Source organism: Oryza sativa, chromosome 1 (assembly GCF_034140825.1).
Source record: "Oryza sativa Japonica Group chromosome 1, ASM3414082v1".
NCBI lineage: Eukaryota > Viridiplantae > Streptophyta > Magnoliopsida > Poales > Poaceae > Oryza > Oryza sativa.
In genome coordinates this window covers 36237952-36250796 of record NC_089035.1, presented here as the reverse complement: position 1 = coordinate 36250796, position 12845 = coordinate 36237952, and the positions used below count along the sequence as shown (strand labels likewise).

Sequence of the window (12845 nt, the reverse complement as noted above, 5' to 3'; positions counted from 1 at the left end):
TGGGGGCAGATAGAACAGAATTCGATATTAGTACCTGGTGTACTAGATGAACACTGCCTCGTAACTTTCGTTCAGTCGATAGCACGCACTCGATGCCTCCACGAGCACATTGAATTTTGCGACAGGCTAGATAGCACCCCAAATGAACAAATTGCATTTGAACACGGCAAAACATTGTACAACACTTGGCATCAGGTACCCCATAGGAACAAGGCCACGAGGGCTAAGCAGGCGCACAGCATTTGGTATATCATTCGGCGCGTGCTTGTCAGATGAGCTAATTACACAGGTAAGCCAATCGGGAGGTTCCACCTATCTAAATTTCCACGCAAAATAATCATGAGAAGAAAAGGAGAAAGGGTTTCTGCTTAGCGAGCCCAAAGGCCTAAACTACACGCATAAAATTATCACCCTTAGGCCTTCACTCATTGACCAGTTTTACGGACCCATCCTTTATAAGCTTCATGCTAAGGCTGTTGAATCTTCCTCTAGAGTAATGCCGGGACGCCTTTCTCCAATCTGTGCCCGTCTTCATCATTGCTACAAATTCGTCATAGCTAATCTTGCCATCCTGCAGTGAAAAGAAAACATATGTTATTTAGATAAAAAAAAGTTTTGAACGATATTACCAAAAGAATGGTTGTATTCAGAAATATCATCACCTTATCAGTGTCAACTTCTTGCAATATGTCGTTCACCACTTCCATGCTGTCACCTGCTCCATCGTCCACTAGAGCCTCTCGAAGCTCTTCAGGCTCTATGTAGCCATTGCCATCCTTGTCAAAAAATAGGAAGGCTCGCCGGAGGTGCTCATCATTTGCCATCCTTTGCAAATGAAGAGAGACAGCCAAAAATTCACCATAATCTAGAGCATCCTTACCATTTGTATCCACCTATTTGCAAAACACATGATCAATTAAAGACTTGCAAAGTAGTCTAGTACTATACGAACTATCTGATTAACGATAACCATAATACATCTACAAAAGTGAGTGTTAGTCGTGAATTCAGTAATCTATCCCACTTCTATGAATATGCTTCTCCCTGCACACTACTTTGTTCCTTGCGTTATATTGTAGTAGTAATATATTAACCATTTACTCGATCAAGACAGCTCCACAGGTGATGCCGTGGACCATGCGGATCCATCATCAAACACGATCCACCAAAGGAAACACATAACTCAAGTGATGATATGGTTCCAAAGGGTCTTAAGCCCCGAAATGGAACTGCCAGAATGGTGGTTCTATATGAAGGTTAGGTAACTTTCATTGTGCACATCAAAACAAGATGCAATACTTCATTCTATTTGCCCTACCGTTCTGTTACTTCACAAGGCTACTTACTACACATAAGTTTCTTGATACACATATGGTGAAAAGTAAAACCACTCCTATTGCTTAAAAAATGAGAAGAAAAATATATTTATCCCAGCAAATAATTGTACTACAATCAAATCGTACCAGCTAGTTTCCTAGTCCTACAATCTACAAGTGCAGGTTCAGCTCCTACACCTAAGCAACACTAACAAGCCATTAATAACACTAGTGAAGATGGAACAGACAAAATACTCGAATATGATGTAGAAATCATGCACCCCAAATGCTTTTATCCTAGCTTTTGTCAGCTAGAAGGATACCAGTTACATGAACCTAGAACAAGTGGTGAACTAGAATAAATATCCATTGCAAATTTTCAGTCTTATTCTGGAAGGAAACACATTGATGCAATACTCCATTGGCCATTGACATGTACTCTAATTCTAAAAATATATCGTGAATAACAGAACAAAATCAATACATATTTTACACGTAAGCAATAGGTTAGCATGAAAACTGGGGCAATGGACCGACAGAAAACATGGTCATGCAAAAATTGTCGATCTCATTGAAAAGATCATGTGTACCATGTATATAAAACAAATAGATGCAGCAGTTGAGGTTTCTAAGTTAGAAGCCCCCTAACATCTAGTTCCTCCTATATAGTCCCGTGTGCATCCTTGAAACTGCTATATGTGAAGGAATTGGACCATATAGACATATATAGTCATATAGACCTCCCAGAGCATGTTTGACTCAGATGGGTACTTGTGCTATTGTGGGATATCAGAGGGGCCTATATCATGGCCTACTAAATGAAGGATGCACAGATCAGTGACTTTGAAAATCCACAAATTTGTGGCTGAATATCTGAAAACACTTACAGCTTCGATAAGCATCTGCACTTCCGATTCTGCCAGATGAGAACCAAATTTTGCTATCCCGCTCTTTAATTCTTCATAAGATACAATGCCATCGTTATCAGTGTCCATAGCCTTGAACATCTCCTTTATGTCCTCAACTTCCTCAGCAGATAAATGATCGGCAATGACCTAGTCAGATACCCAACATAAGTTTTTGTCACTCAACAGTAGATTGACATGGTAGATACTTGGTGGAAAGCATCGGAACAAGATGGAAAGGTTAAGAGAGCAAGATACAGACCCTTAGTGCTCTTCTTTTGAATCTATTCATTCTAGAAAATTGTTTGAGCCTTGACTTCACAATATCTCCAAGAGGAACATTTGGAGCTTTCTTAGCATTTTGAAGCCATGGATGTTCTGTGGTAAAAAAGAAAGGATATCAAGATTCCCCAAGAAAAAAAGGAAAATAACAAAAGTTAACAAGTTATTTATACTAATTAATGTAAGTAGTGACCTTTTTAATGCTCTAGATCCTAATTCACAAACGAAAATACCATGTCGTTAAAAGACAATATATGGTATATGTTGCCTATATTAGACAATGATTAATTTATGTATGGCTAGTGATCCCAAGAAATGGAGAACTAGTAATATCGAATCAGATTCCATCACAATGCTATAATGCTGGAAAGAACAGAAAATATAATCAAGTTTGAATGATCATTGAATTTGATATTTTATGGTATGATGCACGCAAGTAGAATATCAGGTGTCTATTTTTTTGTAGTGCTATGTAAAACGTACCAAGAACTTGCTTTGCAGTTAACCTGAGTTTTGGATCAGGCTCCAACATGCGTCGAACCAAATCTTTAGCATTTTCTGAAACATTTGGCCAGGGTTCGCGTTTGAAATCGATATTTCCACGAAGAATGGCTTGTGCCACCCCTTGCTCAGTCTCTGAAAAAATTCCAGGCGAGATTGTTTGAGGGAGATGACAGCCAATGATAGCGAAGGTTTTAAAAGAAAAGCAACATACCAGCCCAAAATGGAGGAACTCCACATAACAAAATATACAAGATAACTCCTGCACTCCAAATATCTATTTCCGGACCATAGTTTCTCTTCAATACCTCTGGAGCCATGTAATATGGGCTTCCCACAATTTCAGAAAACTTCTCACCTAAAAGAACATAACAATCACATAAGGACTGGATGGAACTAGGAGTTTTGTCTGTATACAAAGAACAACGATCAACTGTTGTACAAGCACTGTGAGTCCACAACATTATAAAACAGGAAAATGCCATTATTGACAAGGATTGACTTCATATTCAATTCTCTCTCATTTCCTCATGATTCTTAGGTACCATAATTTTCATGAAACATACTAAGGAGTTCAACTCACAGGGGTTCCACAAACAAACAAGAAACTATTCAAGTTTCTGAGCCTTCTGTGTCGAAATGCTCTACCTTGTTACAAGGTAACATAACAAAATTCAGTTGTCTGCAGAAAAATGTAAAATATGACACAAGCAAGGTAGCAATGTCACCATAAGAATTCAATGCCTCCGGGTGATTAGTGCATAGCAGTGCGTATGTAGCAGCTAAGAAGAATCCAATAATCACTGAAGATAAAAAAAAACATAAAATGAGGTATATAGGCAATGAGCTTGCCCTGTGCAGCAGTGCGGACTGCCTTGGCTGCTAGGTGCTTTAGGTGTTAGCCTCAGTGAGCTTGCTGCATTTTGTTCTAAGAGACTTTTTTTTTTAATCTTGTGCCACTCTTCACAACTCTATTCTTTCTTTTCCATAAAAAAATCACGCTTCTATCTTTTGCCACTATTCCATTAGTGTGCATTTCTCTATTTCTATCCCTGTCTGATCAACAAAGGTTGGCCATCAAGCTTTCCCCCCGAAAGACAATTATGGCATTGCATATGTTCCAAATGAAAAGAAAAAAATACTAAATGAACAATGTAGAGAAAGGTACAATGTTAATTTAGATGGCACAATTCTTAATAGCAATCCAAACATATGTGCAAAACAGGCGGTAAATTTTAGACTAAGGATTAAGTACTTGAATAAGTTACATCACAGCATTTAAGAGTTATGACAAATACAACTACTTGTGTAAATTTGGCATGTTTCCCGCTATGGCATGCAAAAAATTGCGGTTCAATGCCAAAGTCATACTGAAAAAGCTTAATTAATCATAAAATACTGAACATGAAAAGGGGAAGATGAACTAATATAAAGGGAATACTTAAAGATGAGAAGCACCTAAAAGGGAATCCAATCTAATCAAGTTAAAAACATGAAATAGAGTATTGTGCTAAAGGCAGGGATGTGTCTTACTTAATACATCCCATGTTCCAACTGGTAAAAACATGTGATAAGTTTATATGTAAATTAAGTGCCATAATCACCACTGCTGTAGTAAGGTTAGTGCATTTACTGCTAAGACATAGCAGTTTCAGTTCTATAGCGTTCTCCCAAAGTACAGCACGCTGAACTCAACATAATGTATTGACACAATGAATGTACAAATAACATGTCTGGTGCAACAAAACTAAATTTAGCCATGACTATGCATCAGCATTTGTTTCTTCTGGATTCTATAAATAGTAAGTCCATACAACAGACACCTTAGATCCTAAACCTAGTGTACCAAATACTGAACCCACAATACAGTCTTCAGGAAACCAAACTACTGAGACTGATGCAATCATAGAAATGGCCAATATTGAACTAGTGTTCTGCAAATTATCAGCATTGAACTACTAAGGAGTGCACCAATTCCAGCAAAATAGCATCCCATAGCAAGGGGAACAACCAACATTGAACTACGGTTTGGTGAAAAAGACACTAACTCCATCCAAATACCATAGTAAAGGCGCTGTCATATACAGTATTCGATTGACCACCCAAAAATCCTGCCTTCAACTAGAAGTACAAAAACTGGTGATAGCTTTTTCCTCTATGGAAGAAATGCAAAATCTTTGCAGATTACACAGCAGAACAACTGCATTTAGCTACGGCGGTATCCACTACCAAGTATTCCACCCAAAACAGACCATTAGGCTAGAGATCTCACGAGGCTGTACGGAAATTCAGAAGTGCGAGTGGATAATTGTTCGAAATTGGGAACGGATCTCGATTCTGCAGGGCTTACCGGGCTTGAAGAAGATGGAGAGGCCGAAATCGATGGCCTTGAGCGGCGAGTTCTCCTTCTTGTTGGCGAAGAGGAAGTTCTCGGGCTTGAGGTCCCGGTGGATAACGCCGTGGCGGTGGCAGAGCTGGACGACCTCCACGATGGTGCGGGTGACATTGGCGGCGGCGCGCTCCGTGTAGTGGCCCCGCGCGACGATGCGGTCGAAGAGCTCCCCGCCTTCGCAGAGCTCCATGACGAGGTGCACGGCGCCCTCGTCCTCGCACGCCTCCCGCAGCGACACGATGCTGGCGCTCTTGGGGAGGTGGCGCATGATGGCGACCTCCCGGCGCACGTCCTCCACGTCGACCGCCGTCCTCAGCTTCCGCTTGGAGATGGACTTGCAGGCGAGCAGCTCCTTGGTGTCCCGATCCATGCACAGGTACGTCACCCCGAACTCCCCCCGCCCGAGCTCCCGGTCCAGCGCGTACTTGTCGTCGATCCCTCCGATCAGCTCGCACCCTTCCTCCCCGAGCACGGGGAGCCGCTTCTGCCCCGCTCCTCCTCCTCCTCCGCCGCCGCCGCCCCCGCCGCCGCCTCCCCCCACGCCGCCGTTCCGCGCCTGGTGGGGCTTCTTCTTCCCGGCCGATGCGGGGAAGTGAGACGACTTGACGTCCTCCCGCGCCGCGGCGGCCGGCGAGCGGCAGCAGTTCCCCATGCTCGCGCGAGATCAAGGGGAGGGAGGGCTAGGGTTTGTGCTGCATTGGGCGCCGCGGTGGGGGATTGGGAGATGGGAGGAGAAGGAATTGGTGAAGTGAGGTAGAAGAGAGAGAGGAGATGAGTAGAGGAGCGGTAAAACTGTGACGAGTTTGGTAATGGTAACGGTAAAGGGACGGGAGGGAGGCGCTGGGGACGCGTAGCCGGCGGTAGCTTTTAGCCTTGGGCCGACGAGGACGAGGGTGGGGGAACATTCCCACGTGGCGCCGTGGCGTGTGCGAGATTTGTCGCTGACCGGTGGGGCCCTTACGGTTTTTTTGGGTGGGTTCTCCGGTGCGTTTTTGGGCTTTCGCGGCGGTGCGGTGAGCCGGTGTGGGGAAGGACGGCTAGGGGGGGGTTTGACTGCGCTGGTCGCCGCTCCGGTTGTCTAACGGCGTGTGCGCGAGAGAAAAAGGACGGAAAGGGCGTCCGCCGTGGCGCCGTCTTATCTCTAATCTCTCACAGTCTGCCCGGTTTTTTTGCTGGATTATTTTGGTCAAGTATCTAAAAATAAGTTCTCTCACAAAACATTACTACATTTTTTCTACTGTATTTTTAAGATTATTATTATTCCAGGCTATTTGTTAATTTATTTTATTATATAATCGTGCTAATAATTGGGTTAATAATCTATGTTCTTATTTGTTGCTTACTTCTTATTATAAGCCATAATGGCACATTAATAGTTAAAAAATAATTATAATTAAAATTTTGTATATGTGTTTTTATCGACTTAAAAGTTAATATAAAAATTACATTTTAAATAATATTAAATCAACTTTAAAATCAAGTTTTAGAATTCAAATATTAATATTGGCATATAAATCATAAGCCAAATAATGAGGCTCTAATCTTAAACGGTTAAGAACATCAAGCCATATTAGCAGTGTGATTTAACAAGAAAATCACTGCGGCACATACGCTTTTCCTCTATGCATCTTCTGTTTTGTTTCTTTTTTGCTAGAGACTTGCCTGAGCTCCGAAAACCGATGTGTTTAGGATTCAACCTTCTGAACTGTCCCTGTCACTGTTTCAGAGACCGTCAAAGATCGTGTTAACGAAGCTGTGTAGTATAGTATTGTTGCTGTCTTTGCAGCGCCTAGCTGCGGAACAATATGCCGTGATTTTGCGTGCGTGATGTTTGTGTGTCACTGTGCGATTATGTCTATACCACTCAATAAGTGTAGTTTACGCTATCGTTCCTGTAGCTCGAGACGTTGAAATGCGAAAATGTCAACAATACGTGGGCCGTTGCAACTACCGTTAGAAGCCTCTCGTTAAAATTTCAACGTTCTCTTGCCAACCTTCAACGCCATCAATGGATCAAAAGCCAAAGCCTAACCTACACTTACACAGCTGTGAGATGGACTTGTTACACGTTTCTAGCTTCTAGCCGGCAATAAACTAGTAGACGGTATTTGGATCGGTAACAACGGAGGTCTTCTTCCCTTCCATTTTTGAAACCCTTGCAAAAAGCGTTCCAGCTTTTAACCAATATGAGCAAATTCAAGTGTGTGTATCTGTGGCCGGACAGCGAATGCTTCCGAAACACTCAGGGACAAAGCGGAGCTAGCTACGGCTGTCATCTTGGCTTAATTAGCCATGCTTCCGACGGCAAGGGGCGACAACGACTGCTCGACAAAAAAGCAAACCTCCCCGTTTGCTTCGACATTAACCATGCAACAGTGAGCAGAATACGACCTGTGAGGCAGCCAAAGCATGAAAAATGAAAAATCACCGGTGAACGAAGTAACGAGACTGTTTCTACGTGTGGCCATGTTTGCCCGCATGCGTCACAGGGTTATCCTCGCCTTCTTTTTTTTCTCCTCGCGGGATGAGCCGCGGGAGATGAGAGATCGCCGTCGTGCACAGCGAATTCGAAAGCAGAACATGCAGCTATAGCAAAGCGCGCGGTTACTGTATCTCATCGTGAGCAGTATAGTATGAAACGGAGGGGCTCAGCGGTCACATCGGGAGTGGATTCTAATCCCTCGAAAGGATATCCCCTCGTATACCTTTTTTTCTTTTAAATTCGATGCAAATAGTTATGAAAAAATCTGAAAAAATTGACAATGTAGAGTATAATGATACCTACTAGTCTACCAAAATTCAAGTTCAAATTCGATCTACACATCGAAAAAAAAAGACAAATTTAGATATAAACAGTACGCTACTACTCATATGCTGAATTTATCTTTTTTATATCTCGGCGTGTGAGTTGAGTTTGGACTTAAGATTTTGTGGAGTTGTATATATGTGTTGTATGAATATTGTCAAATTTTTCCAAAATTTTTTATAACCGTTTAAATAGCTTTTAAATAAATGAGGGAACTCCCTTGAAGGATTAGAATAATTTCCCCGGTCACATCTGCAGTGGGGGCGAGAGAGATTGGAGAAGCCTTTGCTGCGTGCAGCGTGCGCAGGAAGCAGCGGTCCCAGTCGTCCGTCCCAAGCAGGTGACACCCAAAAACCAACGACTGCTGACCTCGCTACCGGAAAACGGATCTCGGCGACAGCAAAGTCCCCCGCGCCGTACCAAACCTTTGCCTGAAAAAGCACCGAGCTGATGCTGTGCTGCCGCTGGCCAGGGCTCCACCTCCCGCCCTCCTTTTTCTTCGGATGCCATCATCTACCCTGCGCCCGTACAACACAACACAACACCACCCTTCTTCTCCATCTTCTGCATGACTGCATGACCGATCGGCGAACCTGCAGCAGCCACAAGATCGGTTGGTTTGGTTCATCCATGCAGCAACAGTAGCAGCATGTAGCTGTCAATATATCTTGCTCCGTATCTCGTGTTGCTTCTCCAGGAGACTGGACGATTATCGCGGGTAGGTGAAGTAGTATCTAGCTAGTCTCGCGTTAAGAAGAACGAGCTGAATTCGGTGGCACTCGGCTGTCCGTCTATCAGGACGATCGAGCCGGTCACATGTTGAGGCCTAATAAAAGCGGTGCGAAGCACTGTTTACTGCCGGGCGGAGCGCGTAAACGCCCGGCGATCTCGCATTCACACACCAACGAGAGCCGTCGACGTCGAGCGGTTGCAGCGGAATTAAATTCGCCTGCCCGAATGATTGGTTGATCGGAGCCGCTGCCACTGCAGGCTAACGCGCACAATTCTGATGGGGCGTACTTGCGCGGGTGTTGGAACAATAGATCGCGTGGTGGTACTACTTGGTAAAGAGAACAGCTGTAGTTGGTGTCCTTTAGCATGGTCGTGTAGAGCAACAGTGCATCTGGCGGCGCCGGCGACAATGATACGGTGAGATTGCAGGTAAGGATGGCAATTATTACCGATTGAACATTTAAGGCTCCATTCTTTTCTACACTGCTGGAGCAAGGGTTTTTACCCACGGTTCGTAAAACCCTTACAGTTCCGATTATATAACCGGACTATGAATTCGGTAGTTCCGGTTTAAATAATCAAGACTAAAGATGTATCTTTCCGGTCAGTAACATCAACCGGGACTAAAAATGGCCCGAGGATAGTGCCAGGTCATTGGTCCCTATTCGTCTCTTTTTTTTCATTGTTATTTGAATATTGATTTCACACCAATCTCACCAAAATCATAAATTCCAAATCGAGTTGCTCCTACATAGGGGTGAAAACGGTACGGAAACTTTCCGGATTCCGGACCTATTTTCAAAAACGGAATCTGTCGGTCAGAATTTTTCAGAAACAGAAACGAATTCGAAAATATTTTCTCGGAAACGGAATCGAAAATGATAAGGGCAGTTTCCGTTGGAACTCGGAATCGGTCGGAAACTTTCCAGAAATTTTCTCGGAATTTTTGGAAAATTTCTCGGAATTTCTAGAAGTTTTGTGACTGAAATACCCTGGATTCTTTTTTTAAGCAATAAATAGTGAATACTATGGTGTTTGGCTGCTATTTTTTAAAAAAATATTTGTTATGGAAATCTAAAATTATATAAGAATATTTTTTTCCTGCATTGGGATTTATCAACAACATTACTCTCTTAAACATAGATAATGTATTCCTTAGGTTGTGTTTTGTGATGTACTATTGATACATAACAATTGGACTTATATGATTGTGTTTTATGATGAATTGTTGACCATTGAGACTTGAAAATTGGATTTATCATTTGGAGGGGTTTTTTATTCCGATAAATTTTCGTTACCGTATGCGCGCCGATTCGTTTTCGCTCCGTTTTCGGTTTCGATAATATTCGATTCCGTTTTCGTATCCGGGATTTTCGATCCGATTCCGAAAATAATATGAAAACAATAAAGATGGTTTCTGTCTGTTTCCGTACTGTTTTCTCCCCTACTCCTACATCCCCAAATCAAAGTAACAACATCACAAATCATAATATTCACATCACAAATTGTCAAAAAAATCACAAATTCTAAAAAAATACATCACAGATCAAATATAACACAGATCCAATAAATCACAAATTCTTAAAAAAAAGAAAAAAAAAGAAAAAAAAGTAAGAAATCTAGCCGCCGTCCGCCGCCTCCTACTGCGGGCTCCCGCCGCTGCCTCGGCTGCCGCTTCTACCGTCGCCTCCCCAGGCCGGTGGCCGCCACCGCCCCCGTCCGGTTGCCGCCGACCGCGCCCCGCTGCCGGCCTCGCTGGCCGCTGCTCGCTGGCCCCGCCACCGTGCGTAGGTCGCCGCCGCGCCCCGCTCGCTCCTCGCCGGCGCCGTTTATTCCTAGAGAAAGAGAGGATAAGACTGTGATAGAGAGGAGGAGGAATAGGAATATAAGGAGAGGATAAGAGTGTGAGAGAGAGGGGGAGGAATAGGAGATAAATTTTTTTGAAGATTAGTGCAAGAGATTTTTTATTTTTAAGTCCCGGTTAGTAACACCGACCGGGATTAAAGATCTACATAAACTTTAGTCCCGGTTGGAAACAACAATCGGGACTAAAGTTATGATCTTTACTCCTTAAAGATCTCTGGGGACCTGACAGCCTCTGACACGAGGTGAACTGGAACTATCTTTAGTCCCGGTTGGTGTTATCAATCGGGAGTAAAGATCACATAGTCCTCTTGCACTTATAAACGGGACTAAAAATGCTTTTGGACAATCGACCAAAGATGGTTTCTCCAGTAGTGCTATTAGGATATAAATTTTATTTAGATTTTCGTTAACGCATTTTTAAATTGCTAAACGATATATTTTGTATGGGAACTTTCTATAAAGTGATTTAAAATATCATATAAATTTATTTTTATAGTTTAAAATAATTAAAACTCAATTAATTATGTGCTAATTATTTTTTAGTTTTACGTATCCGTATTTAATCTTCAATGAACTCAAACAGTCAAACGGGACCTTAAATAGTGAGTGTAAACATGTTAAGATTAGGCATGTCAAAACCTATACCGAATAGGTAAATGGACATGAATAATCATGCTCGCTTTGCCTCTTTGCCCGCCAAAACTAACCGGCATGTGAGGTATACTAGACACTACTGTTTTTGTATGTACTACAGTTAGTGTCTAATTAGTATGTTACACAATGATAATGTCGTTTTTATATTAAAACCATGTTTGTTTTACCTAAAGATGCATTGTATTTGCTGGTTAATTCCTAAGTAGTTTTATTAAGAGTAAACCGTACTTTGGACAAGGTTTCTTACATAAGTTGCATAATGGATTGGATCTTATCGTGTGCTTTCACTTTGGGTCAGGTTTCCTTTTTTTTTTCCTCATTGGACCAGGTTCATCTTTTGGTTGCCACCAGCCCACCAAGCTGGAGGACTACAATTGTGTCTCTTTCCGACAACCCAAGACATATGTACTTTTCTATGGTTTTGCCCATGAACATATCCGTGAAACATGTAGCACCCGTGGATAATGGGTATGAGCCAAATGATTATGGATATGTTTAGATCCACTGATAAAATTTTTCACCCTGTCATATCATATGTTTCGATATATGTATGGTGTATTAAATATAAACGAAAAAAAATAACTAATTACACACATTACGTGTAAATTACGAGACAAATCTTTTAAATCTAATTGTTCCATGATTTGACAATGTGGTGCTACAGTAAACATTTGCTAATGACGGATTAATTAGGCTTAATAAATTCGTCTCGCAGTTTATAGGCGGATTCTCTAATTTGTTTTTGTTATTAGACTATATTTAATACTTTAAATGTGTGTCCGTATATCCCATGTGACACGGTAAAAATTTTCACCACTAAAACTAAACGCAGCCTATATTTATTTTTCTATCGTTTTTCCCATGACCATATCCGTAGGACATATAGCACCGTGGATAATGGGTATGAGCAAATGTTTATAACCGTTCTACATAGTAGGTGGTATATCCGTGGACATAAATTTGGCTGTGTTTAGTTTCTTTTAAAGTTGAAAGTTTAGGTTAAAATTGGTACAATGTGACTGAAAAGTTATATATGTATGACAGATTGATGTGATAAAAAAAGTTAGAAGTTTGAATTAGATCTAAACACAGCCTTTATCTCGTTGGTACAATGTAGTACTACAATGGTACACTGCATGTTTCTTTCAAAAAAGACAGTACAGAGGGAGAAATTCGAGACGGTTTGGGTGTTTGACTATTTGGGCTGGTCCATCGCTCCGTCCGGCAAGGTGGCCCTGAACGGTGGGCCCATCATGTGTCAGCCCACTGGCATCGACGGCCTGCCAGTGCCGGCCTGCCGGGCTGTTCGCTCCCGGCGCGTCGAAATTCCTTGCGTGACGTGTCCCCCCCTTCCGGTTTTCTTCAATCTGTGGTCACGCCCTCTGGAAGCC

At 42.2% G+C, this 12845-nt stretch overlaps 1 protein-coding gene across 1 annotated transcript; it reads right to left on the bottom strand.

The window, feature by feature from the left end:
* Window positions 1-131: 131 nt before the first annotated feature.
* LOC4327438 (calcium-dependent protein kinase 3-like) lies at window positions 132-6228 on the bottom strand. The gene is made up of 7 exons (NM_001409107.1): window positions 5355-6228; window positions 3219-3362; window positions 2987-3139; window positions 2484-2599; window positions 2204-2371; window positions 663-893; window positions 132-571 (listed from the first exon to the last, which is right to left on the bottom strand). The coding sequence occupies exons 1-7, from the start codon at window positions 6046-6048 to the stop codon at window positions 422-424; spliced, it is 1656 nt and encodes a 551-aa protein (NP_001396036.1). The 5' UTR covers window positions 6049-6228; the 3' UTR covers window positions 132-421.
* Between the last annotated feature and the right edge of the window lie 6617 nt (window positions 6229-12845).

What these genes read in the sequence shown, in the direction of transcription:
- LOC4327438 (NM_001409107.1), bottom strand. Translation starts at nt 6,048, where the DNA reads ATGGGGAACTGCTGCCGCTCGCCGGCCGCCGCGGCGCGGGAGGACGTC. An exon ending in CTCCATCTTCTTCAAGCCCG is followed by an intron (nt 3,363 to 5,354) that starts GTAAGCCCTGCA and finishes ATGTTCTTTTAG; the next exon opens with GTGAGAAGTTTTCTGAAATT. An exon ending in AAGAAGTTGACACTGATAAG is followed by an intron (nt 572 to 662) that starts GTGATGATATTT and finishes TTTTCACTGCAG; the next exon opens with GATGGCAAGATTAGCTATGA.